This window comes from Aquila chrysaetos, chromosome 24 (assembly GCF_900496995.4).
Source record: "Aquila chrysaetos chrysaetos chromosome 24, bAquChr1.4, whole genome shotgun sequence".
Classification (NCBI taxonomy): domain Eukaryota; kingdom Metazoa; phylum Chordata; class Aves; order Accipitriformes; family Accipitridae; genus Aquila; species Aquila chrysaetos.
This window is the reverse complement of record NC_044027.1, coordinates 4,077,590-4,102,437: the sequence shown is the minus strand read 5'-3', so window position 1 is coordinate 4,102,437 and position 24,848 is coordinate 4,077,590. Positions and strand designations below refer to the sequence as shown.

The 24,848-nt window shown below is 60.9% G+C and overlaps 1 protein-coding gene across 6 annotated transcripts in view; it reads left to right on the top strand.

Moving 5' to 3' along the window:
- FOXP4 (forkhead box P4) overlaps positions 1–24,848 on the top strand; it is a 66,876-nt gene that overhangs the window by 34,120 nt on the left and 7,908 nt on the right. For 5 of the 6 annotated variants that reach the window (XM_030000214.2, XM_030000213.2, XM_041119871.1 and 2 more), the window contains 10 exons: positions 6,867–6,989; positions 8,993–9,079; positions 14,993–15,140; positions 15,686–15,890; positions 16,176–16,280; positions 18,860–18,947; positions 21,008–21,091; positions 21,643–21,844; positions 21,948–22,024; positions 22,246–22,347. In XM_030000214.2, the coding sequence (XP_029856074.1) occupies positions 6,867–6,989; positions 8,993–9,079; positions 14,993–15,140; positions 15,686–15,890; positions 16,176–16,280; positions 18,860–18,947; positions 21,008–21,091; positions 21,643–21,844; positions 21,948–22,024; positions 22,246–22,347 (1,221 nt within the window). Of the gene's footprint in view, positions 1–3,198; positions 3,566–6,866; positions 6,990–8,992; positions 9,080–14,992; positions 15,141–15,685; positions 15,891–16,175; positions 16,281–18,859; positions 18,948–21,007; positions 21,092–21,642; positions 21,845–21,947; positions 22,025–22,245; positions 22,348–24,848 lie in introns of those variants that run through there. The other variant, XM_030000218.2, reaches the window with a different exon arrangement.

Below are 24,848 nucleotides of genomic sequence, written 5' to 3'. Positions count from 1 at the left end.
CTGGAGCGGGATCTGACCAAGGGGAGATAGAGGATTAAGCAGACTCCTTTGAAAGGAAGTTTATCTAACGGCAGAGTGGTGTGGATGAGACTGGCCAGGACGGCTGGAGGAGGAGGAGAAAGGCTGCAGCAGCCCCTGGCTAGGGAGGACGGGGGGAGCACGGCAGGACCGGGGGGTTCATTGCAGCCTTTGGGAACCGGGGTGCCCTCGGTGTGCCGGCCCGGACCCCCGCGGGCTTTGCCTGTGGATGTGCGGCTGCACCGCAGCCCCCCGTGGTTGGGGGCTGGATTTCCACGTCGCTTGAGTTATTTTGCTCGGGGGGGAGAAGCTGTTTCAGTGGTCTCCCCACAGCTCCCTTTGCCAGTCCCAGGTGAAGCAAGCAGGAGGGTCCCAGCGTCGGCAGAGCGAGCGGGAGCCCCCGCGCCCAGCACCCAGGAGCGCTGCAAATTCCCCGTGCTTGCCGACACCGTGCACTTGCGTTTGCAGCGAGCGGCTCCCTGCCACCTTGCTGATGGGGACGGGACATTTACGGGGCGCCAAGCCAGCGGGAATATTAATGACAGTCGGCAATGGCGTGCTCTTAAAAACAAACAAGGAGCTGCTGGGCTCAATAGGGATCTTGGGGTTGGTTTTTTTTTGGAGTGTGAACCCTCTCTCCCCCCAGATGCCTGGAGGTGTGCGTGGAGAGCCTCACAGCTGACACTCGAATTACAGCTACATCAAAAAAAAAAAACACCCAAAAAACCCCACCCTGAAACATTTTTAAATGGTTTTATTTCTTCGCAACTTTAAAACTATTAGAAACTTGGCAGATGCCGACTAAGTGTTGCGTTTGAGGACTCTTGCTGCAGATGGTCTGCAGGGCTCTCCTCCCCTGCGCGAGGCAGGTCGGGAGCGGTGGATCCCCCCCGGGGTCCTGCCGGCATGGGGAGATGCTGCCGGTATCCGGTAAAGTCCAAGGTATGAGGTGCTGGAGCGTGTTTAGAAAGGCAGCACCGTGTATTTTTGGTGCTGGGGCATTTCTGTCTTGGAGGCGCTGCTGAATCACGGGGTGCCCTCTTTGGGGGGCCGGGGGTCTCCCAGCCTCTGGCGGGAGCAGCTTGTGGAGGTTAAAAAGCTTCTGAAATAGGAGAGGGGCTGAAGGACGCTGAGGGAAGGGGAGAGGAGTTTGGAGCAAACTGCGGGAAATTGCTTTTCTTTTGTCTGCTGTGGCGGGGAGGGCAGCGGAGCGGAAAAGTGTATTTTGTTGATTTGAAACTTGAGTGAAATGGGTAATGAAGACAGATCAATACCAGCCCTTCTGCGTTCCCTCTCCAGGAAAAAATACAGCAGCCCGTCCGTCTTGGCTTGCGTGGCGCTAGATTTTTCCATTTGAACTTGCAGCACCGCCGTCCATCCCCGCTGCCCCCCGCCATTCCCCCTCCTCCTTCCCAGAGCCCCCAGCTCTGCCAGCCCGTAGCCTCCGCCGCCATCCCGCTCCGCCGTCCCCACCGCCACGACGGCACCGACGGCGTTTCGGATTAACGGGGCAGCAAAGGAGTCGCTTCAATCCCTGCCGATTTCATCGGCGTGATGAGCCGTGCCAGCGCCCCGTGCCCGTGGAGGAGACGTGGCCCCCCCGGGGATCCTGCCCGGGTGATGCTGAGGGGCAGCGGCTCACCCCAACCCACGGCAGGGCCGTCCCGAGGAAGGGGCTGCCAGGCAGCAAGCCCACCGCCGCCAAGCATCCCCCAACCAGCTCCCTTTCAACTTTTAGCGACTCGCAGCCCAATTATGCGCGATCAGTGCCTCCCTGGCGGGGCGCGCTGTGCTAACGAGGATGCGCGTTGGGTCGAACACGCAGGGGATTGATTCCTCCTTTTCTTTGCGTGCAGCTGAACATCGGAGGCCGGTTGTCCTCCACGCAGCTACGGTGGTGCCTGCTCGCCCTGTGCTGCTGCCCTCCTCCTGCCACCCGCACCCAAGGCAATTAATCCTTTGGTGCTAAGGCTCTTCAAAGTACTCATAAAATAACCTCACAGCCTCAAAACCCAGCCTGGCACGTGGAGCTGGAGCTCCCTTGCAGATCTGGGTTTGGTTTCTGCTCTGACCCTGGATAGGTTTTGGTCTGTTGTCCCTGTCCCATCTTGGTAAGGTCCAGACACGGCGTGGTGTGAGCGGAGGAGGGCACGGAGGCTGGGCAGTGTTTGGGTGGCCCTGTACCACCCATCAAGACATATATAACCGTAGCTGGAGTTACAGTGGTGTGAGTGGCATCGCTGCCTGGCCCCGGGCGTTTGAAGTTCTTGCAGATGGTCTGAGCTGGCTGAATCTTGGAGCTCGCCCAGGGATGCTGGGCGCAGGAGGGGACACGTGGATTTGCCTGCGTGCGCTTTGGCTGGACTCAAAGTGAAAGATTTGCTCTCGTCCAGCTGCAGCAGCGAGAAGCGGGTGCTCTGGGGGGGGGGGGTTTGCTCATCCGATGCCCCTAAAAACAGCAGACCCAAAGCTGCTGGTTGTTTCCCCCCTTATGTTCCCGGCTCCCGGCCTCCCTCACCGACCTCCTTGGTTTGTTTCTCTTGGTTTTGGATTTGAAAAGGGTGTTTAAAAAAAAAAAAAAGAAAAACAGCACAAACATGTTTGCTGTTGTTTCTAATTGGGAGTTAAAACTCGAGATTAGATCAGAGACAATGATGTGCAGCGCCTTGGGCTCTGCGGGAAGCATCGAACACCCCAGGTAGCTGGCGTGCACCCACCACAGGGAGAGGTTTGCTCATCCCGGCGGCCCCAGAGCTCCCCCCGGTCAGCAGGGACGGGGTGGGGGACGAGGTCTGGGCTTCGCCTGCCCTGGCACGGGAGCTTGGACATGTGGTTTTAGGTGTGAACCCGGAGATGCTCCTTCCCGTAGCAGCGGTGACCTGCTGCCCCCGGCTCCCCGGGGACGTGGCAGCTCCTGCGGCAACCTCCCGGCATGGGTGACGGCGCGGCTGGGAGGTGAAGGTCGGTGCAGGGATGCTTTGAGGCTGAGCAAACCGTGGGCTTGCTCACACGCCCCGGGCTGATGGGGGATGTCCCGGTTCCCATGCTGTGCCAAGCCAGCTGTCTTGGGGGTCAGGAGGGCGGCCGTCCCTCTGATGGCAGCCCCGCAGCGCTGAGAGCCAAGACCGGCCGTCGGGCCGTGGCTTTCCCCGCTCTGCCTCGTGGCTGGGAGTTGCAATTCGCTTCCCGTAAAAAAAAAAAAAAAAAAAAAAAAAAATCTAAGAAAAATTTAAATAAAAGCATCGCTCCCCCATCCTGCTGAGTTACGCCCGGCCAAATCCTGTTTCGCTCAGCCGGCTTTGGCAGAGTTGTTCTGCGCTTACGCTGAGCGCCGAGTTTCCCCTGTAATACCCGTCTCGTTTTCCACCCGCTGCCTGATGATCCGCGTCCGCCCCATCCTCTGGCACGGAGGGATTACAACCGGGACCGCCTGGAAAATCACCCCCTCGAGATCCCGCTCGCCGGTCGGAGCCGCAGCGCCGGGGCTTTCTGGGAGGCAGCCGGAGCTGTTAGTAAGCAGTTTTGCGGAGTGGCAGCCAGCCAAGGAGTGAGTCAAACCCTTCCTGACTTGGTGTCTGGCAGATGCCAGCTCGTGACGCGTCGGCTGGGGACCAGCCGCTGCTGCGGGGGCCGGCTGCTGGGACCTGCTTCCCTAGGGATTTGCCGGGTGCGGGGACGGTCCCCGGCTGCTCTGGCACCTGGGGAGGGACTTTGCCGCCGGGTGGACGGGATGGAGAGGAGGCAGCTGGGTGCAGCTAACCCCTCGTACCCGGCCCGTGCCGCTCTGCTCGGCGCCCTTTGGCTCTCCCTTGTGCTGTTGACCGCCGCGACCGCCTGGATCCGAGCTTTTGAGGTGACCGTTGCCCAAAGCCCCCGTTCCGCGTTACCCGGGGACGCCAGGCTGGCCTCGTCCCCTGCCGCGGGGAAGAAGCTTGCGCACCGGCTGCCGGCGAAGGGGCTGAACCCCGCTCCTCGGTGTCCCGGGGTGGGGGGGGGGCCGCGCCGTGCCGTCCCCCTCCCCGTTAGCGGATCAGCTGCCGGCGGGTGCCACAGCGGGGCTCCCGGCTGGGCCGGGGGCGGACGTTTTCATCCCCGTCTGGTTTTGCTGAGGCAGCAGCTGTCGCCGTCCCTGACAGAGGCAGCTGGGGCTGTCACCGGAGCCCCGGGACCGAGAACCGCGGCACCACGGTTTGCCGCCCCGTGCCGGGGTCGAGTCAGCCGCCGGCAGCAGCGCCGCAGCCTGCCCGGCACCCGGCACCGGCGCGCGTGATGAATGGCCGCGGCGGGAGCAAAACTTACTGTAAATGGGAATTTCCCCTTTTACTAAAGAAAGTTCCTGCCCTCCCTGGAAACCTTAGCCGGGAGGGGGATGTTTTCCACGCCGCGGGGGGGGGGGAAATTCTTCGCGCGGCTTCGGCATCCGCCAGGGTTCGGGGAGGCGGCGAAGCCTGGATGCCCCTCGCAAGAACCGGCGCCGGTTCGCCCCGTTCACACCTCGCCCCCTCGCGAAGCTGCCACCGTTTCCCCGTGTCAGCTCCACATCCAAGCACGGAAGAAAAAACCATTTAATGCAGACAAAGGTTGTATGAAAATATAATTCTGCTTTTGTTAGCAGCCATCAAACTCTAAAAAGCGTCGCTTTTGTTTTCTTGTAACATTGTGAAAACCTCGTGTCGGATCGAGAGCTGGGGCCCTCTCGACTAATCGCCTCTCCTTTGTGTTTTTAGATTATAGGGGCAATTAGTGTTGTCAAAACCTCTGGCAATTCTCTTTGCTCTTGACAGGGTGTCAGTCCGCTGGGCGAGAAATGGAAGGTGTTATAACTCTCCGGTAATTAGGATGCCTCCGATTTGAAAATGCCAGCAAACGTGTACGAGAGGCCGCACGGCGGCGGTGGGGGCGGGGAGGCCGCCCGGATGGGGGATGCGGTGAGCAATTAATTAGGGGCTCTCATTCCGAGCACGTTGCCAGCTGATGAATTGGCAAAGGGAAATTAGCAGGATGCTTAGCTCCCAGCGAGCGGGCGCGCACCCCTCTCGCTCTCGTCTTGCCATCCCCGCGAGCTTCCCTCCTTCCCAGATGTTTGCCGAGGGCTTTGCACAGCTGTCTGTGAGCACCTGACCGCCGAAACGGCGGCTCTTCGCCGGTGCTGGTGCCGTGGGGGGTGCTTGGGGTTCTCCTGGCTCTCCGGCAGGCGTCGGCGGGTGCCGGAGCCCTCGCAGGGCTTTTCGGCTCTTTGCTGGGGGTACTCGTGCAGCCTCCGGAGCCCGCCGCTGCCAGCCGAGCCGGTGCGGTTGAAGGCACCCCAGCAGCAGCCCTTGGGTGTGAACACGCAGCAATTAATCAATAACTCTTGACACGAAGGCAGCTGCGGGGCCGGGGTGGGGGGGGGATTGCCGGCAACAAATGAAACTCGGCCCGCTTGCGACGCCTCCCTCCAGCAAAATGCCTGAGTAAACAGATAAGCCTTTGCAATCTCCCTTGAAGGTCGGCGTGCTCCAGCCCGGCCGGATGCCCACCGCAGACGGGAGGGACTGCACGGGGCTGCCCCTGGGGTCCCGTCCCTGCTCCGTGTCCCACCGGGGTGGCCGGAGCGGGGGGGCAGCCCCCAGGGTGGGCAGCAGGTCCAGACTGGGGAGTCCGGGCGTTGCTGGAGGTCCTGGGGCAGAGGGGCTGGCAGGTAGCGGGCTTTCATTTGGACTTTGCCACGTGCTCTGAAGCCGGTTGCTTTGTTTCGCTGTCCCTTGGTCTCTCAGGTCCCGAGACCCTGGGGTGAGGGGATGAAAAGTCATCTAATTTGGATCAAAACTGGGTCCTTGGCTTGCACCAGGAGCCTGGCTCAGGCTCTGCCGCATCCCACGTGCCAAGGAGTCGCCTCCTCCTGGGGTCCCCTCAAAGAGCCTGAGGCTGCCAGGCAGCCTGACGGGCTCCCCTGCTCCAGACCAGCGGCGGTCCTCTGCTTTCCTAGGAAAAGGGAACATCCAGGAAGGGTTATTAAGTTACAACAGAGCCATAACCCTGTCTAGAGCCTTGGGAAGAGCTTTGGGCTGGTGGGATCAGCGGAGGGCTGCGACAAGGCAGCTCTTGATGGCCGGGGTTGGGAAGGCAGCGTTGCTCCACCTGGGCAGGACCGACGGGTCTGGGATCCATCACCGACACCTTCCCCGGCTCTTTGCCGCGGGGGTGTAGACCCGTGTTATGATAACCAAAGGCAGGGGTTGGCAGGTTTTCTTAGCCCTCCCTCCACTTGGCATGGTAATTACGTGAGTTACTGGTGTCAACTGGAGGTAAAGCTTTGATGTGTCTATGGAAAACCTGGTAACCTCTTCCTCCGTGCTCTGCTTTGCAAAGTTATTTGGGTGATCGGTATCTTCCCCACTTCCCTTGGTGTTTCCCTCCTCCCTGCACCCTCCGGGACCCGGAGGGAAGGAGCGGTGCCCGGCACCTTTCCCGTGCTCGCAGGAGAGGAGGGAGCTGTGGTTTGGAGCTGGCTGCCCATGTGCCACTGGCTCCTCTCAGTGCCTAATTCCCCCAGCTACGTTGCATTTAAAGACGACCCCGTGGGCAGAGAGCATCCTGCCCTCAGGGTGGGGGGACCTAACGGTTTAGGAAGCTTCACCCCTGTGCCGGGGCATCTCCCTGCCATCGCCGCGTCCCCAGCGGTGGTCTCGGCACGCCGGGCCAGACTGGTGGCCAAGGGCTTCACCCGAAGGTGACGCAGGGATGGGGGGCACGGAGGTTGCTGCAGGAGAGCCTGGGAGGTGGGAGGCACTCGCAGGCTGTTGGCATTTGGGGAGGGTTTTCCAAGGTTGGAATTGGGGGTGGTGACATGTCCTTCCTTTCCACAGGTCCCGGTGTCCGTGGCCATGATGTCCCCGCAGATGATCACACCGCAGCAAATGCAGCAGATCCTCTCGCCGCCCCAGCTCCAGGCCCTCCTGCAGCAGCAGCAGGCGATAATGCTGCAACAGGTAACCCTGGTCCTGGGCTGGCTGTGCATCGGCTGGATCGGGCCAAGCGATTTCTCACTGGTGTCCGTGAACGCTGGAGCTTGGTAGGGGCAGGCAGATGAGTCCTTTCCTCCTCAGGCTCCTGCGTTCCCCCCATATTTCCTTAGGGATTCTGAGTACGTCCAGAGCCAAGGGCTGGAAAGAGCTGCAGGTGCTAACAATGCTGGCAAAGCTGGATGCTGCTGCCCTGAGTCAGGGTCTCAAAGCCCAGAAAGCTCCCACATGAGGGCTGGTTTGGGGCTGCCCGGCTCTTGGGAAGAGCTGGAGTCCGGGTGGATGCTCTTGGCTCAGCGGAGCCCGAGCAGAGCCCCCGTGGCCGCTGCCTGGGCTTTAGGGCAGGTGCCCGGGTCCGGCTCCAGACCTGAGCATGTGGGTTTGTTTCTCACGGCCCTGCTCAGCTTTTCTGGAGTGCTCTGTCAAATGTAAAACCAACGGGGAGGGAAAGAAGAAGGAGGAGAAGAAAAAAAAAACAAACCTCAACTCCGAAACAAAACAGGTCTGCTTGGGTAAACACCTCCCGCCGGCGGGAGGGAGAGAAGGAGAAATCCCACAAGCATCCTCCACACCCTTCCTCCTGCCTCCAGTACCTGTTTACTCCAAACAGGCTGATAAGGATTCAAGGTTGGCCCCAGGGAAAGAACAAAGGGTAAACACTACCCTGGGTGGGTCCTTCTCCAAGCCTCTTTGGAGCCGGATAAAGAAACACGTTTGACTGCAAATTAAACAACCCAGGCCGGAATAGCTCGCATTCTCCACCAGAAGAAAACCAAACATCACACCTCTCACCCCTGACCCAATGTTCCTGCAGCCGCGCTCGACCATGTTGCAGAGACCTGGCTTTGATTGGCTTTCGGGTAAACACCCAGGCTTTCCAAACCTGTTCGCCGACAGAAAAAGCAAAGTTGCTGCTGTCAGCGCTGTCAGCCCCGAGCTGATAAAGGCTTCCCGGCATCCAAAGGGGCATTCCTGAGCCGCCGCCGTCGCCCCTGCACGGGGGTACAGGCCGGGTGGGAGGGGGCCGCCGGGTCTCGCTGACCTCCCCGTGCCTCTGGCCCCCCTGCACGCAGCAAATCCATCACCAACAGTTTATTTAGGGGCCGGGGCGAGAGCTGGCGTCAACGCTGGCAGGTCCCGATGCTGCCTGGGACCCTCTCCGGTGGCTCATCGTGGGGCCGGGGTGTTTTTCTCTCTTTTACTGGCCCAGCAAAACCCTCTGTTTTGACCGGGGTGCTGCGAGGAGCCGGGTTGCCCGCGCTTTCCCGTGGTGCCCGTGAAGGGGGATGCACGTCTGAGCCCCCGGCGCTCACGGGGTTGTGCCGGACAGACCGTGGCTGCTGCTGGCTCCTTCCCAGCCAAAAGCCCCCCAGCTCTCGCAACACTTGCCAGGGTGTTTTGAGGTCCCGCCACGCCAAAAAAGGGGTTTCTCTGCTGTTGAAACACTGTGTTACGTGCCAGAGTGCCCAGGCCCGCTTCTCTCAAGGGGCTCACCCACCTCCTGGTGTTTCATATTCCCCCATCAAACAAAAATCCCCCTAGCACAGCTGCAAAATCCCCAGGATGCACAGGAATTAGAGCCGGGGGTTGTGACCTTCCTCCCGGAGGCCAGGCAAGGCGGAGGCTCCCGGACCAGCCGGTGGCAGAAAGCCAGGGCAACCCCTTGGCATTAAAATGAATGGCAGGTTTGGCATTGGAGGTGTTTGGGGATTTTACTTGCTGCAGGGATCCAGAGCCCTTAGGAGCGTGTGGCCAAGGTTTTTTCTGCAGCCATGACTCCTTCAGTGGGTGCTTTTTATCTTAACCTGTAGCCAAGAGCCTTCCCTGACGGCATGGTGCCAGGAGCTGGCATGGCTGTGGCAAAGCTCGGTGCTGGGCACGGGGTAGTGCTGGGCAGGGAGATGTGAACAAGGTGTTCCTGCTGCTAATCCAGGCTGCTCTCTCCCCTCCCGTCCCTCCCTCCCTCCCAGTTGCAGGAATATTACAAGAAGCAACAGGAGCAGCTTCACCTGCAGCTATTGACACAGCAGCAAGCCGGAAAGCAGCAACCCAAAGAGGTGAGCTCATGCAGATGGGTTCTGGGCCATCAGATCTGGCAGCAAATAAAAGGGGGACCAGCACAAAACAAGGTGTGCGTGAATCCCAGCACCCAGGGCAGCCGGCTGGGAGCCAGCGAGGATGGGATACAGGGGCATCCTGCTCCCGGGGGGTGCCGGGGCAGCCGGTCCGGGTGCTGGGAGTTCCTCCTCTTCCTCCCTATCTGTGATCTGGCACGTGCACCAAGCTGCATCGTTCTCAGCGCCGCATCCTTGTTGGCGCATCTAGAAACTCTGGGCTGGGTGTGGGGAGCGGTGAAGTCAGCGGGTGTGGGCTGGCAGCTCCGGCAGAGTCGCCGGACCCTCCCCGGCAGGAGGGGCAGGTCGCTGCCCCCCCCCCGGCACAGAGCGAGGGCTCCCCAAATCCTCCTTGCGGTGCGGGGGGGGCAGAGGAGGCTCGGCTCAGCCCTTGCCCGACGTGCTGGCCCTGCCAGGGTCTTGGCACAGCTCGCGTCGGGCAGCCCAGTGCTAATCGAGCTGGCACGGCAGCACCCTGGCAAGTAGGTAGGCAGGGCTGGTCAGGTGGGAACCCAAACCAGGGGTTTTCCTGCCTGGAAAGGCAGTTCTGCAAAACGCAAGCATGCGTGAAATAGCAGCGATGCCAGCAAAGGGTTTTTCCCATGGGAGATGCTCAAGGCAGAGGATGCTGTGACCAGGTCGGCAGCGGTGGGCCCTTTGCTGGGGAGGCGGTTGCCTGGTGTAGAAGTGTTTTATGCTGGTGTGATTGCATCAATCTTGTATAACTCCCTTTACACAACAGGTTTTGCTGTCCTTTCCCATAGTAATGCGCTCTGAGGCGTTGTGGCTGTATCAGCAACGCTCGGTTTTGGGGATGTGTCGGTCGCACAGAGGCTGGGGATCGACCCTGACTGGCAGCGGGCAGACAGCACCGCTCCCTTCCTTTTTCTTATACATTTTTCCCCCTCTCTCTTCCCAGATCAGTGCATGGGGTACCGTGGGGGGAGTATTTTGCATTGCAGGTGCTGATACATGTCTGGCATCACTGCCCTCTCTATCGGGCATCCTTCCTTGGGCTCCCAGTGCAGAGGGACGTGGAGCTGAGCTGCTCAGTCCCTGACCCCAGCCAAGTATCAGTAGCAAGCAGGGGAACGGGGTGCTGGGGCTGTTCATTGCGATCACCCCTCCTAAAATCCAACCCCCTGATTTACACTCATCAATTCTCAGCACTTCAAAATTCAGCTTTCCTTTGAGGAAGAAAGCATTTAAACCCAGACTGTGCATTGGGGTGGCTGCAGCAGGGACTCGACAGCAAAGCACATGCCGGTGCTGGGGAAATAGAGCGGCTTGAGCAGCTCGGGGTCGGGCCGGCACCCACTCGAGCCTTCAATAGACTTTGACCCGGGCTTTCATTGCGGGATGTTGGCATATTTACGCAGCGTGTGCAGGGTCAGGCTTTATCGGAGCCATCTCCAGGAGCTGGAGTAGCTGCTCATGCTCCAGGAACAGGGGAGGCATAAATCTGAGCTTCCTCAAGGACTTTCCTCTTGGCTGTGGCGATGTTATATTGCAGCAACGAACGGGGATATAATTAAGCTCTAACAAAGGGCTTGCTTAGCAGGCTCCTGGTTTAAAAAGCGCATGTTAACTTTTAATTAAATGGTACAGAGGAGACGAGAAATTTATCCGCTAAGAAAGTCTGAGTGGCCAGCAGGGGGGAAGGGGCATTAGATGCTGCTAAAGGCATGCGTGTCCAGCTCCTGGCAGCATCACCACCCCATGGCCAGGAAAAACAGCGAGGCTGTCCCTGCTAGTAGATGTCGTGGTGTTTCCCCTCCCCAAAACCCCCAGCCAGGCTTTGTGGAGTCGGCTTCACCCCATGAATTTGGGCAGCTGCTATTAATAAAGCCTGCGTTCGGCAGCAGTGCTTGCCTGCTGGGAACGGTGATGCCGTTGCTTCCCCCGACGGCGCGGGGAATAGCTGGCGTGTCTGGGATGCCGCCGCAGAGCCGCTCTTGGCCAGCGTCGGTTCCTTCATGGAAATCCACGGTGGTATTTAATTACGGCCCCACTGCAAGGTTTGTAAACCGAGCGCCTTCTGCTTTCCCTCTGCTTGATTTCAAGGACTCGCCTTGGTGTAGTTGTAAGTCGGCGGCTCGCCTGTGAGCACGGAGGGGGATCAGCAGGTGGGAACGGCTTTGTGCCGCCGCCGCACCGGGGAAGGTGCCGGGAGCAGGTAGCAGCATCTCATGGAGGAGCGGCTCAGATCTCCCCAGGAGGAGCGGCGCAGCTGGAGGTCCCCCAGCGGGCGCGGGGAAGGGGAGAGCAGGAAAAGAGGGACCGCGGAGGATGGAAACGTGTCGGAAGCGCCTGTCGGCAGCATCCTGTCCCAGAGGATGTGGGGGGTGTCCGCGGGCTGCGAGGAGCCACGAGGAAGGGGCCGAGCGAGGCAGCTGGTCCAGGATGGGGCTGAGCTGCAGCACATCCCAGCCCAGCCCGGAGCATTTTCCTGCATTAGGGTGTCAGGGTGAGCCCCCAGCAGCATCCCGGGGGAAGCGAGGAGCTGCGGCGCAGGGCTGGGACAGCTCCAGGCAGCCCCTCGCCCTCGTGGCAAGAGGCAGCGAAGCCGGTGTCTGCCGTCCCGCTCCTTCTCCAGCCGCTCTGCCTCTCCGAGCCCGGCGGCGTCCGGGTGCGGAGACCCCAATATCCCCTGGGGGCGAGACCAGTGGGTCTCCGTGTGCCCCCAAAGCTGCCGGGGCGGGGGGTGTTTGTCCCTCTCCTGAGTCTGGCAGGGCAGGGGAGGGGGGCGGCAAGGGGGAGCTGCCGGCTGCCTAACCTCAGTGTCAGCTTAATGAACTGCTCCTGTCAGTCCCGCGTGTCACGCCGAAACTCCTCCTGATGTGCTCATAAATCAAAGTGACGGCGGCTCTTACCCCGGTAGCTGCACCCAGTCATCTGCGTCTAATGTACGCTGAGCGCAGGCGAAGCTCCGGACCCTGAGTCCCCGCGCTGGGATGGGAGGTGGGATTGGGATGGGGGGGGGTGTGGGGGCCAAACGCAGGATCCGGCCTTAACACAGAGCAAGCTCCTCCGGTGGGTGCTGGGAGGTCCCCTCTGGGAGGGACTTGGCCAGCGTTTGCCGAGCTGGGGCTTGCCAGAGGGAGAGGAGATGAGCAAAGCTCGTGGGGAAATGGCCAGGGAGTGAGGTTTTTGATAAGGCTGGGGCTGAAAGTCAGGCTCTCGCCGCCCCGTCTTCTCCAGGGCAAACTCTTGACTCGGAGCCCCCGGGCTGGTGGGTGCTGTTGGGTGGGTCTGCACACGGGTGCACCTCTTCACCCGTCGCGCTCAGTGGTTTTGAGCCCGGGCAGTTTGTCGGCTCTGCGGTGCAGCGGTTGCTCTCTAGGGACTGGCAAATTGGCTTCCCCAGAGAGAAGCGGTCCTTGTTTTGGCTTAGCCCAGGCATCTGCGCATCTGCCGGGCACCAGGACTCGTATTCCTGAGGCTGGTCCCCGCGTTCGTGGTCTGGTGAAGCTGGAAGGATGCGCATGTGGATTTGAAGCACGTGAAGGTGCAGGTTCAACGTAGACATCATCCTTGCCAGAACCACACATGGGTCAGCGCTGCCTGGTCCCCCAGGGGCTCAGCGGGGTCTGATTCTGCCGGCCACAGCTCCGGTGAGGCCAGGTCAGAAGATCCCAGCCGGGATATGAGGCGCAGGCGACGTGCCCCCCCCCCCGGGGATCCTCATGACTTCATCCGCTCCCAATTTCCTCCTGCTCCGCAGCCTGGAAGTGCCGTGAATGAGGCTGTGTTTGCGCGGAGCCCAGGCTTGCCCCGGGGCCCCCGGGGAGGGTGGCAGTGGAGCCGGGAAGAGGAGGAGAAGCCCATCCCATCCCATCCCATCCCATCCCATCCCATCCCATCCCATCCTTTCCCATCCCAGCTGCCGTTTCTAACCAAGGCAAGGACATGAGTGTCCATCGCACGAGGTGGCAGAGCTTTCCCTCGCAGGGGATGGGGACGCCGTGGGGGACAGCACTGCCTTTTTTAAGATCCTTGGGCACACAGCCTGGTCCTGCCTTTTTTTCCTCCATCGTTGTCCTGCAGGCTGTGGTCTTGTCCAGTCCCATGGCCTGAAGCCCTCCTGGCTCAGCATCTTGCTCAGGAGCAAGGGTGAGCGCAGGGATTTCTCTTCACTGAGCGGAAATTTCTTTGATTTGTGCCTTTATCTTCAAGCGTCAGAGGTGCAGGACTGAGGCAAAGCCAAAGAGGATCTGGACTTGACTCTGAGGAGACAATTCTACTGTGGCCAAGAGGTGGACAGGACAGGACAGGGAGGAGTCCGCACATCCCTCTGAGACTGATGAAACCAGATTTAAACTCTCTCTGTGCCCTAGACAGGACTCACAGTCATGCCTTACATTGCAGACTGCAGGGATTTTGCAGGGCAGTGCCTGGAGCTCATCCTCGCCTTCCGTTTCACAAAGCCACAGCATCGGCAGCATCTGCAGGGGACCACCTGTATCCCGCGAGGCCCGGGGTGCTGCTTCAGGTACAGCAACACGTGCTGATTCCAAACTAAGCCGTGTACTGGATTTGCCACGGAGATTCTGTTTGCTGCTCCTTGTTGAGCAGAGAGCGAGGCGCAGCCTCAGGGATCATGGAGAGAGCAAGGTGGGGCTGTGCCAGGTCCATGGGAGCCCCGGTGCACCGGGGCCTGAATCCCCACGATGCTCAGACCCAGCCAGAAGATACGAAAAAAGCTTTTGCACTCATCAGTAAGAACATGGACGTGAAAATACTTCTTTTTTGGCCAAGCAATGGGGCTGCAAAGTGCCCCCGCTCACGAGTGCAGCAAGATCGGGGGGAAGCGCCTTAGCGTGGGCTCGGCCGATGTGCTCCGCCGAGGAGGGGGCTCGCTCTGCCGAGACGGACCCCGGCACTTTTCTTGCTCAGGATAACGGAGCTGCCATGGAAGGGCTGGGCTGCTGCTGGGGCCGGTCAGCGCGGCACAGCCGGCTTGCGCTGCCTGCCAGCCCGGCTCCTCGCAACCTGCAAATAACGTCTGCGCAAACAGAGGGGTTCAAGGGGTTACGGAGACGCCTGCCCCGCTAATGAGGCCAGGCAGGCCTGGGGCAGCTCCCCTCTCGTGGCCGGCTCAGATTAGCAGCTGCCTGTCCCCATCCCTAATTGAATTCTCTCCCCTTCAGTTAATTCTCATGGATTTCTTGGTGCCTCCCCAGGGACCTGTCCTGCCTAACTAGTTTAGGGCCAGCCGTGCCGGTCAGAGCGCGGCCGGCTCCTGGGGATGGGTGGGAGGGTCGCCTACCTGGGGGATGCTCGTGGCTGGGGTGGGGGCACCGGTGCTGGCGCTGGGCACCTGCTCCCCTGTAGACAAGAAGGGGCTCGTAATGGTCCTTTTTTGGCAACTAGGGACCATTTCCCTGCTTAAAGGAGGATGCCGTGCATCCAGGATGCCTTTTGGGTGCTGGGAGCCCCCTTTCCTTTGGCGATGCTTGGCGCCTGCGGGAGCTCGCCCTGTGGCTGAGCCTCCCCGCGTGGGACCCCACGGCTTGGGTTTGCAGGTTTGGGTTTGCAGGTTTGCCCACGTTGCAGGCAGAGCTGGGTCTCTGCTCTGAGCAAGCCCCCGGCTCTGCTCGCTCCCTCTCTTTTCAGTGCTTTATTTTTCCCTTCCCCTTTCCTTTTCTTCCCCTCCTCTTCCGATAGATCAAAGCCTCCGTCCGGCTCAGCCGCAAGCTGAGCAGGCCCAGCAGCAGGACGGAGGCACGCACGGCCACGGTCCCGCCGCCGCGGGCATCCCTCGCCGCCGCCGCCGAGCCCCTGCCTCCCTTGCGAGGCTTCTGCTGCGAGGCTGGAAATAACGTGCTTTGATTTCTCCCTTTTGTCTCCCGGCAGCCGTTAGGGAACAAGCAGCTGGCCTTCCAGCAGCAGCTCCTGCAGATGCAGCAGCTCCAGCAGCAGCACCTGTTAAACCTGCAGCGCCAGGGGCTGGTGAGCCTCCCGCCGGGACAGGGCACCGTGCCCCTGCAGACCCTGCCCCAAGGTAAGGACCCCTGCCTGGGGTGGGGAGACTGCTGGGGGACCCTGCGGCTGCAGCTTCTCCCTGCTCCGGGCGAGGGAAGGCTGCGGGGAGGGGTCTGCGGCGTTGCTTTTCCTAATGCATCCATCGAAAGTTTGGGGCCGGATTGCATTAACAGCCGGAGCAGCTTGGGGGAGTTTGAGCTGGGTTGTGTTGCAGGATTGAGCCCCCGGCTTCCTCTCGCAGGAGTGCTGGGGTGCTGGGGTCTCCTTCCCTCCGGGGACAGCTCTGCGGGGTTCCCGGGTGCTGCGGGCGGCTTGTTTTGGGCTTCCCGATGGGGCCGGGCAGCCTCTTCTCCGCGGCTGCCGGCACAGAGGGCTGTGCCCAGGTTCGGGTAGTGATTTCCCAATGCACGGTCCGTGCCGGGCTGCCTGAGCTTCAGGGAGCCGAGCTGCGCCAGCCGGGCAGGGAGGGATCCCGTGGGGTCCCGAACCAGCCTGGTGCATGGGTGCCGGTGGGTGCTGCTCCTTCTCACCGCTGACGGCGGGCGCTTTCTCCCCGCGCCGTAGCTGTGTGTCCCTCGGACCTCCAGCAGCTCTGGAAGGAGGTCACGGCCACCCAGCCCGTCGAGGACAGCATTAAGCAAGAAGGTCTCGACCTCACCACCAACACCTCCAACTCTACCTCGTTTTCGGCCGCCAAGGTCTCGCCTCCCATTTCCCATCACCCTCTGCCCAATGGACAGAGCACCATGCACACGCCGAGAAGGGACAGGTAGAGCCGGGTCGGGCTCTGGCACTTTGTGTTTTTACCCCCGGAGAGGTGGAAGGGGCCAGGATCTGTCACCCGCAGGGCTGGCAACAGGGTTGGGAGGGTTGGGGCGTTTCTGCCCACCACACAAATAAGTCCTATTGCTGTTTCGCTGTGCCCGTGTGCCCACAGAGGACAGGGAGCCATTGCTGTGGGGTCTCCCGTAGGTCCCCGAGGGCTGGTCCCGTGCATGGGAACGCCGGAGCATCACAGCTGTCCCATCTGACGATCCCTTTTCCTCTTCTGCAGCTCTTCCCACGAAGAGACCCCCGGCTCCCACCCGCTCTACGGCCACGGAGAGTGCAAGTGGCCCGGCTGCGAAACCCTCTGTGAGGACTTGGGACAGTTTGTCAAGTAAGTGCTCCCCTTTTTGGGGGAGGTTTTCCCGGAGAAGGGGAGAGCCCGTGCTCTCAGGCTGGGACAGCATGGGGCTGGCGGAGGGGGAGACCCTGGAAATAGGTCCAGACACCCCAAAGTCTGTCTGCCCAGAGCCAGGGGGGCCCGATGCAAAAGAAAAAAAACACACCGGGGATTACTGGTAGAGAAGAAGAGACCCAATGCAGCGGGCAGGAGCGGGCAGGCGCAGGCAGCAGGCGAGGGGAGTTTGCAGCTCCCCTCCTGGGGGGCGAGAGGAGAGGAGGAAGCAGATGGCGGCGCGGCAGCCCGCTGACACCGCTTGTGGGCTCCGGCGCTGACTGATTAACTCTGCTGTCGAAGAGCCCTCTGCTAGCGTCAGGGTCAAACAAATTGTTTTCACGCTTCGTCAGAGGTTTACTTAATTAGTTCATTTGCAATTAGATCTCTTTGTAGCCGGGATTTTTAGCAAAGACATCAGAAGGAACTGACGGGTTTGCTTGCTCCTTCCCCCCCGCCTCTCCGGCTGTCTGCTTGGCGCAGCGGCCGAGATGCACCGGCGCTTGCTTCGCTCTCCATCAGCGAGATTTTGGGTTTTTACAAACTGATCCCGTCCGCTGCCACGCACTTGGGGCTGGCTCCAGTGGGAGCATCCCGCAGACCGCGCTGGCCTCCTCGTTCCCAGGGAAGGAGCTGGGCAGAGGCCTTGCACAGGAGGATGAGGAGGTGCGAAGGCAGCCTGGGAAGGCTTGGGGCAGCATTGCCTGGCGGCCACTGAATGAATGAGTCAGGCTCCTGCATCCTCCTTCCCCTGCCTGTGACTCAGGGGGTGAACCTAGATAAGACATCTCCTCCCACCCCTCCGGGCATGTGTACATGGCATGGGGCAGATAAGCAAGCTCTGGTTTGGCAGCTGGAGCTGGGGTTGACAGGGGACAGCCGGAGCGGGGTCACGGTGCTGGGAGAGCCTTGCTGCGCTGGCCGGGGCTGTAGGGTCCCTGCGCCCTGTGTCGCATCTGCCTGACCCCCCCCAAGCACACGTAGTGTTGCAGGAGCAAGCTTCCCGAGGGGCAGCCTCCCCAACAGCACTAGTGAAGCGTTTCTGTCCCCTCTCTGCCAATGTGAGCGAGTGTCGGGGTGTGGGACAGACAGATGGAAAACTTCCCGCTCCCAAAGGCTGAGCCCAGCTGTAGCATGGACTTTGTTTTGGGTCCGGGCACCGGCTTCGAGCCTCCTCTGAGCATTGCCTCCATGGAGTAGCTCAGAAAGCCTCAGCGTTAGGGTGGAAAGGGGCAGTGCATCTTTTGAGCAGTGGTTTATGAAAGCCTGTGAGGGTCGGTGGGAGACCTCTTCATTCCCGCTCAGCACAGCCTAGGCTCTCGACAGCTTTTTCCCTGGAGAAACAGCTGTGCCCTCAGTCTGCCATGGGTGGAGAGGAGCAGGCAGCTTGGTCCAGCTGAAGCCCTGCAGAGCGGGGCTGAGACACCAGCGGGGTTTGCTCACATACAGGCTTGGCAGCTGGTCCCGGTTACCTAACTTGTTTTTACAAGTTGGGGCTGGAAGTCTCTTGCAAACAGCTGGGTGAGATTCCACCGTCTTCTGCATCCGGACTGAGGGTAGATACTCCTGAGGCACCTTCTCCTGGGATGTCTCAGCAGAAGTATCTCAGTCTTGGTCCTGGAAAGCATTGGCCCACGGCCCTGGGACACCTGTGTGTTTTCCAGCATCAGATGCCACCTTTTGGGGTGTTTCTGGGGTGGCCCTGGTACAGTTTGCCCTGCATCCCCCCTCCGACCTGTCCCACTCCTCTGGTGAGGACCCCCCCCAGGTTTGCACCCACCCCAGCAAAGACGTGGCCCGGCCACGCGGCGTCTTCAGGGCTGGGTGCGTCCCCACGCTGCCGCTTTGCTGGGTCCAGGGGCGAGGACCCCCACGAGGTGATGCCGGGATGTCCGTGGCTCTGCAGCAAGTGCTGTCCCCGTCACTGGCTGCTTGCCTCTGCCGGGAGCCCTTCCCCTCCCCGAGAAGGCGGGAGGGCAGCAAGGACCAAAGGTCCTTGTGCTTTATAAACATAAAGTGCCTTATAAACATAAGGCACGAAAGCAGTAGGATGAGGAGCATCCTGGAAATGTCACCTTCCGCCTTGGGGATTTCCTTAGAGAGTGTGAGTAAACCTCCATAATGCCGCCTTTGTCCTGGAAACCTGCTCCTCAGGTCCTCCTGGACACCTCCTGCCAGCAGCCTTCTCAAGGACTTTCCATCAACCAGTGCCCGCTCCTGAACACCACGGGGCTGCCATGGGCAGGGCTGGTTGTCCACGGCTGCCCTCCAGCCCAGGGTCGGGGAGGAGGCACAGCACAGTTTGCTTGCCCTCCTTCATGCCTCAGTTTCCCTTCTGCTCATCACGCTTTGGGCAGCAGTGCCGGAGCATCCCCGGAGTGGGCAGTGCCTCATGGGCATCCCCGGGCATTGCTGAGGTACAGGGGGTTTCAGGTTGGGGCTGATCCCAGGTGTGGCCCCAGCAGAGGGGCCGCATTTTGGGTATGTCCGGGCATAAATCCCGGTGTTCTCCTCCCCAGACACCTCAATACAGAACATGCACTTGATGACCGAAGCACGGCCCAGTGTCGAGTCCAGATGCAAGTGGTACAGCAGCTGGAAATACAGGTGGGTGCTGCCTCAGCCTCAAAGGACACGGGTTTAAAAAGCCGTCTCTTTTCCATCTCTGCATGCTGTGTCTTGGCTGCTCTCTGCAGGAAGGGGTTAGCAAGGTTGGGGACCGTAGTGAGATAACCAGCCACCCCAGGGACTCGTTTTAAGCATCCTTCCCAAATGGGAGTGCTGGCCCTGGGCCGCATCCTGGTGGAGATCAAGACCTAGGGAACCCTCAAACTGGTTCCCCATCCGATACCAGCATCCCTGCACAATGATGATGGGGCTGGAGGAAGGGACAAGCCATCCCTCCTGCCCAGAGTGTCCCTGTGTGTCCAAGGAGATGCCGCAGACCTGGAAGGCATGTGCCGCCTGGTGGGGTCCATGCCCAGAGGCGGGACGTGAGCTGTGCCCCAGCCGTCGTGCCCAGCCGTGCCGCCGCAGTGAGAGCCATGGGGCTGCTGGGCTCTTTGGAAATCAGGCCACTTATTTCAGTGGCTGAGGATGGTCTTTGGAGCCCAACTTCAGGGTGCTATTTTTGGAAAGCTAGTTCTTGAAATAGTGCCTTTCCCAGTGTCTCCGACTCCCCGATGTGTTGTGCATAATTCGGTTAATAGAGAAGGGAGTGGGGAAAATAGGAGGAAATGGAGGGTTTTCATCTTGGGACTTGAAAGCAGTTGAGGAGGGAAGCGGGACGGGGCGGGGGTCTCTGTCAGAGGGTTGCTCACCGAGACCCCCGTGGCGTGACGGTGCCTGGGTGCCCGGCTGCTCGGCCAGGGGCTGGCAGGAGCTCGAAGCGGTTTGTGCCCATCGCTGTGCGTGGCCGTGGGTATCATCGCAGGGGACGCCAGCCCCGGGGGGCAGCGGGCCACGCTGTGCGGCAGCCTTGGGAGACCCTCTGCCCGGAGTTACTATAATGGGGGCTGTGGGGTGGGGGGGACACAGCAAAACCTTCCCGGGTGGGGGGGAGGCTGCCAAGCCGCCTGGGCGAAGCCATGCGATCACATCCTGCTCCCCAGCCCTCGCTAAAGCGAGAGGTTGAAAGCAATTACTGGGGCTTAAAGAGGGGAGGGAAAGGAAGGGGAAAAAAAAGCTGAAGGGCTGCGTGTGCAGAGAGGAGAACCTGCCACCGGAGCTACCAATTATAAAGTTTTCAGCGCGGAGCTCCCGCTGTGCCGGTGGAGAGCGTCTGCATCACGAGGGGAGACCTGTCAGCTCTAATGAGCACCACGACAGCGCAAAAGCATCCGAGCTGCTCCAAACTTGCAGCAAACTCTGCTCCGGCTCCTGCCTTTAACTCCTTCCTCGCCCGACTCCCAGCTCCGGCGCTTGCCCAGGGAGGGGGCTTGGCTAGCGGGGAGCCGGCAGCATGCGGGGATGTGGCCGAGCCCCAAGCTTGAGGGGTCGTGGTGGAAAGGGAAGGTGACGGGAAGAGAGCGGGTGTCAGATCCCATCGCCTCCGCCGGGTTCAAAATCTCTCCTGGTGCCACAGTGAATATTTCACCCTTCTCCGCACTCTGGGGAGTAAACAGGCGGGAGTGCACAATTAAAGCGATGTTGCACATCCGGGCGGATGGATGGACGGACAGAGGGACGGGTAGATGGACAGGGAGCTGCTGGTGAGCGGGAGACAGCAGAGGCTGGGGGAGGGCGAAGGGGATGGGGACGGCAGGCGCCGGGGCACGGGGACAAGAGCGCCCGGGAGGGAGAGCGAGGGCTGCGGTGTGTGGCCAGGATGGAGCCGTGCTGGTGGATGGCAGCCTGAAGGCATGGGAAGTGACTCCGTTTCACCAGAGATTTTTTTCATCTGACTGCGCACACGGAGCCGGAGCGGCGGCGGCCCTCGTGCCCCCCACGATGGGTGCTGCAGCCCCCCGCAGAGCCACAGCCCTGATGGGGCTCTTGGGAGGGCTCAGCATCACGGAGGAGGTGGCTCCTGCGGGGATGCTGGAGGATGCTGCCTGCCCAGAACCAGGGCTGGGGGCTTGGTGGGCACCTCCTCCGGGCCCAGGGCACCTCCGCGGTGACTGCCGGCACTGCCCGACCGTCTCCCTTCTGCTTCTTGCCTCCCACAGCTGGCAAAGGAGAGCGAGCGTCTCCAAGCAATGATGGCCCATCTTCACATGAGACCTTCAGAGCCAAAGCCTTTCAGCCAACCTGTAAGCGTGCGTCCCCCTCCTGCCCTTGGACGTCCCTGCGGCCGCCCCCTCTCCTCCCCTTTCCCCTTGCCGCTGGCTGCCATCCCCTCCCTGCCCTGCGCATGGGCACCGCAGCCCAGCTGGGCAGGATGGGCATGCCCTGACTCTGCTCCGGCACACGTAGCCTGGTCCCTTGTGCCGGTGCAAGGCATCAGGTGGGAGTGAAACGCAGCCTGCGTCAGCGTGTTGTGCTGCTCCACCAGCTCGGGCATGTAGTGGACGCATCCCGTCCTGTGGTTGCATCCCGTTCTGTGGGTGCATCCTCTCCCGCAGTTGCATCCCCATCCCATGGTTGCGTCCTATCCTGCAGTTGCATCCCATCCCATGGTTGCATCCCATCCCTGCCAAGCCCAGCAAGTCTCCCCCCCTCCCCGCAAACCCTTCGCCGCCCGCTTTGCGGCACGAGCCGGCTCAGCCCCGCCGAGCCGCCGGTGTGCCGGGGGCTCTCCCAGCCCCTGCCGTCCCCACACCGGTGCCCAACCGCCCGTCCTCCCTTCCGCCTGTCCGTGCAGCTGAACCTGGTCTCCAGTGCCACCCTCTCCAAGAGCACTTCGGACACGTTCCCCGACGGCTTACCTCATCCCCCCACCTCCGCCACGGCGCCCATCACCCCCCTGCGGCAGGGCCCCTCTGTCATCAGCTCTTCCACTTTACACAACGTGGGGCCCATCCGCAGGAGAAACTCGGAGAAGTTCTGCACCCCAATATCTTCAGGTGAGTTCCAGGATGGGGCTCAGCACCCTCCCATCACGCGGTCCCTGGGTCCCAAAGTGGGTCCCTTCACCCCCCGCCCCCCTATTTCTTGTCCCCCCTCCAGAACTTGCACAGAATCACGAGTTTTACAAAAACGCAGACGTCCGGCCGCCCTTCACGTACGCCTCGCTCATCCGGCAGGTGAGTGGCTCCCTGCGCCCGCGGGGTTCAGCTCTGCACCCTGAGACCTGCTTGCCGGGCACCTCGGGCAAAGCCGCACTCTCCCCCACTTTCTCGGTCCTGGGGGGGCTCCCGTGCCTGCTGAACCCCCATTTCTGCGTCTCGTGCCTCGCCATGGGACGGACGTTGAACCTCACCAGGGCGTCACGAGTGATGCTCTTGTCCCCTCTCTGGTTTCCCAGGCCATCCTGGAGACCCCCGACAGGCAGCTAACGTTGAACGAAATCTATAACTGGTTCACGCGGATGTTTGCCTATTTCCGGAGGAACACGGCCACCTGGAAGGTGAGAGCAGCCCTGCTCAGCGCCGTGGGGCTCACCCCATCCCACCCGGGGCTCACCCAATCCCACCTGCTGCGGGAGACGCTCCAACTTATATGGGCATCTGTGGTAAATGACCGGTTCATTGCACAGCTCTGAGATGGTGCAGGAAATGATTTTGTGGATAAATCCCACATTTTTCCACCCAAAACGCATCCCTGGTCTCTGGGGACACATCATCCGTGCAGTAGGATACGGCAAAGGGCCACGGTGTAGAAACCTGCGGCTTTCTGCGGAGCCTTGGTGCCGGGAGAAGGGCAGAGAAAAGAGCAAGACACTCGAAATAGCAAATAAGGTTAATGATAACCCGGGGGCGGGCGGCACGCTGCGAACGCGAGGTGCCGCAGCCGGGCCGCGAGACGCGGCGGGCAGGTCTCGCTGGTGGCCGGGGATGCGGGTTGTGCTCCGTGGGGATGGAGGGAGAGCGGTGGTGGCTGGGGAGACCGTCGGCGAGTGGGAGCACCCGTGGCTCTGCTGCGAGACCCCGAGTGGGTGCCTGTGCCTGTCGGGTCCCCCCACCCGGTGCATGGTGGTGTATGGGCAGGTATTGAAAGTTTTTGGCACCGAGGAGCCGTTTGTCACTGGCCTGGGCTGATGGGTGTGAATTCTGGGGCAGCACGCAGGTGCCAAGGCTGATCCCCCCTTGGTTATTTAGAAATCGAGAACCGAGAAAACACATCTCAGAGGAGCGGGGTGGTTGTGAGAAGGAGCAGTTATTGCCCCAACCAGGGAAGATTTATTTATTGTTTCTTGCTGCATGTATTTACTGAGACACAGCTTCCTCCTGCTCAGGGCAGCAAGAAGTAAAGTGGCAGAGGGAAGCTAACAAAAAACAACAAAAAAATTAGAATAAGCGAGGTACAAGCAAGATAGTGCATTTTTGAAAGGGTTAAGGAGGAATCGGTTATTCTGGAGCCCAGGGCCCCCGTGTGTTGCTGCTGCAGATCAGAGCTGACTGCAGCAGGGGTTTGCTTCTCCGCAGCAAACTTTGGGTGAATAGCGGGCGTTTCGGCTCCAAAGCGCTATGGGTGGCCCTTGGCTTTGGCACAACCCATCCCGAGCATCCCTGCACGCCGAGCGGGAGGATGGCAGTGGGAAGGAGAAGGACAGGAGCGGTCAGAGGTGCCCGGGCTGGTTTTTGGTGCTGGCCGTGGCACTGCATCAGTCTGGAGTCCCCCTCACGGCACGCGTGCAGCACTGCAAGCACGGCACGGGGAGCAGCGCTGGCTGCCACCGCTGCACCCCGGCCGGGCCCGTGGGGACACCCCCGGCTTCGGGGAGAGGGTGCGAAGCGATGGGGAATTTTGGGGCAGAGAGCCTGGTGTGGCCGTCGCTGGTCCCAGGATGGTGTCTCGCCGTGGGGCAGAGCAGGGGCTGTCCGGGGCAGCACTTTACCTGCTCCGTGCCTCGGTTTCCCCATCTGTGGAAGGAGATAATGGCAGGTGAAAATGCCTTATTCCTGCCCTCTTACTAGCTGAAAGGAGTAAATGTTTTGGGGTTTTTTCATTGTGGCTCCCCCGTATCCCGTGGTACCCAAGGGCAGGGTTGATGTCTCAGAGGGGCATACCCCAGCCCTTCTGGTTCCCTTTTGGCTGCTCTTTATTTTTTCCTGTTCCACCACCAAAAGGGATGGCAGGGGATTAAAAAGAGCTGGGGGGGAAATAATTCCCTTCACAACTTTCAGCGTCCAAGGCCAGGCTTCTTTTGAAGGAGGGGGATACGCAGGAAAAAATAATGTATTTCCGCTCTTCAGAAAACCACCGTTTCTGCTGCGGCTTCTCCCTCATCTCCTGCCATAGCTGCCCCCCGGGATGGGGCAGGGGTGCCAGGGGCCAAGGTGGGTACCCCATCCCCACGGCAGGGCAGAGCCGCGGTGCGGCGTGGGGGCCCACGGGGAGACCCCCCAGCACGGCATGGGGAGCGGGGCCGGGGGCATAAAGCAAACATCATTAGAAAAGGCAAAGATGAGAAGCAAACAGAGCAACCAAGTCTGGCACTGAACAAATACTCTGTCGAAATACAAAAGCCACATTAGGATGAGGCAGGGGACCCACCCCTGACACTAGGTGGGAGGATTCCCACGTCGCGGGGGGGGGTCTTGCCTGGCACCTCCTCTGTGTCCTGGGACCAGCACCCTGCCTGACACACAGCACCGGGGGTATCCCAGGCTCCGGTGATGCTGAATCGCATCCTGCCCGGTGCCAGGATTTATTTTATCTCCACTTTTGCCTTTGCAAACACATACCCGCCGGTGCCTCAAAGCAGCGGGGGGTGTCACCGGGGTGGGGGGGAAAGGGGGGACGTGGGCGCTGCTGGGCTGGGGCTGCATCTCCACGTGCAGGAAAGGTTTCGGCTTTGCCACGCTTCTTGCCTTTAATCAGGGCTTTGTTTGGACGAGGAGTCCCCTGCGCTCACAGGAAAGAGGAAGGGGAGTGCGGGGCAGGATCCGGCCCTGGCGAGGGGAG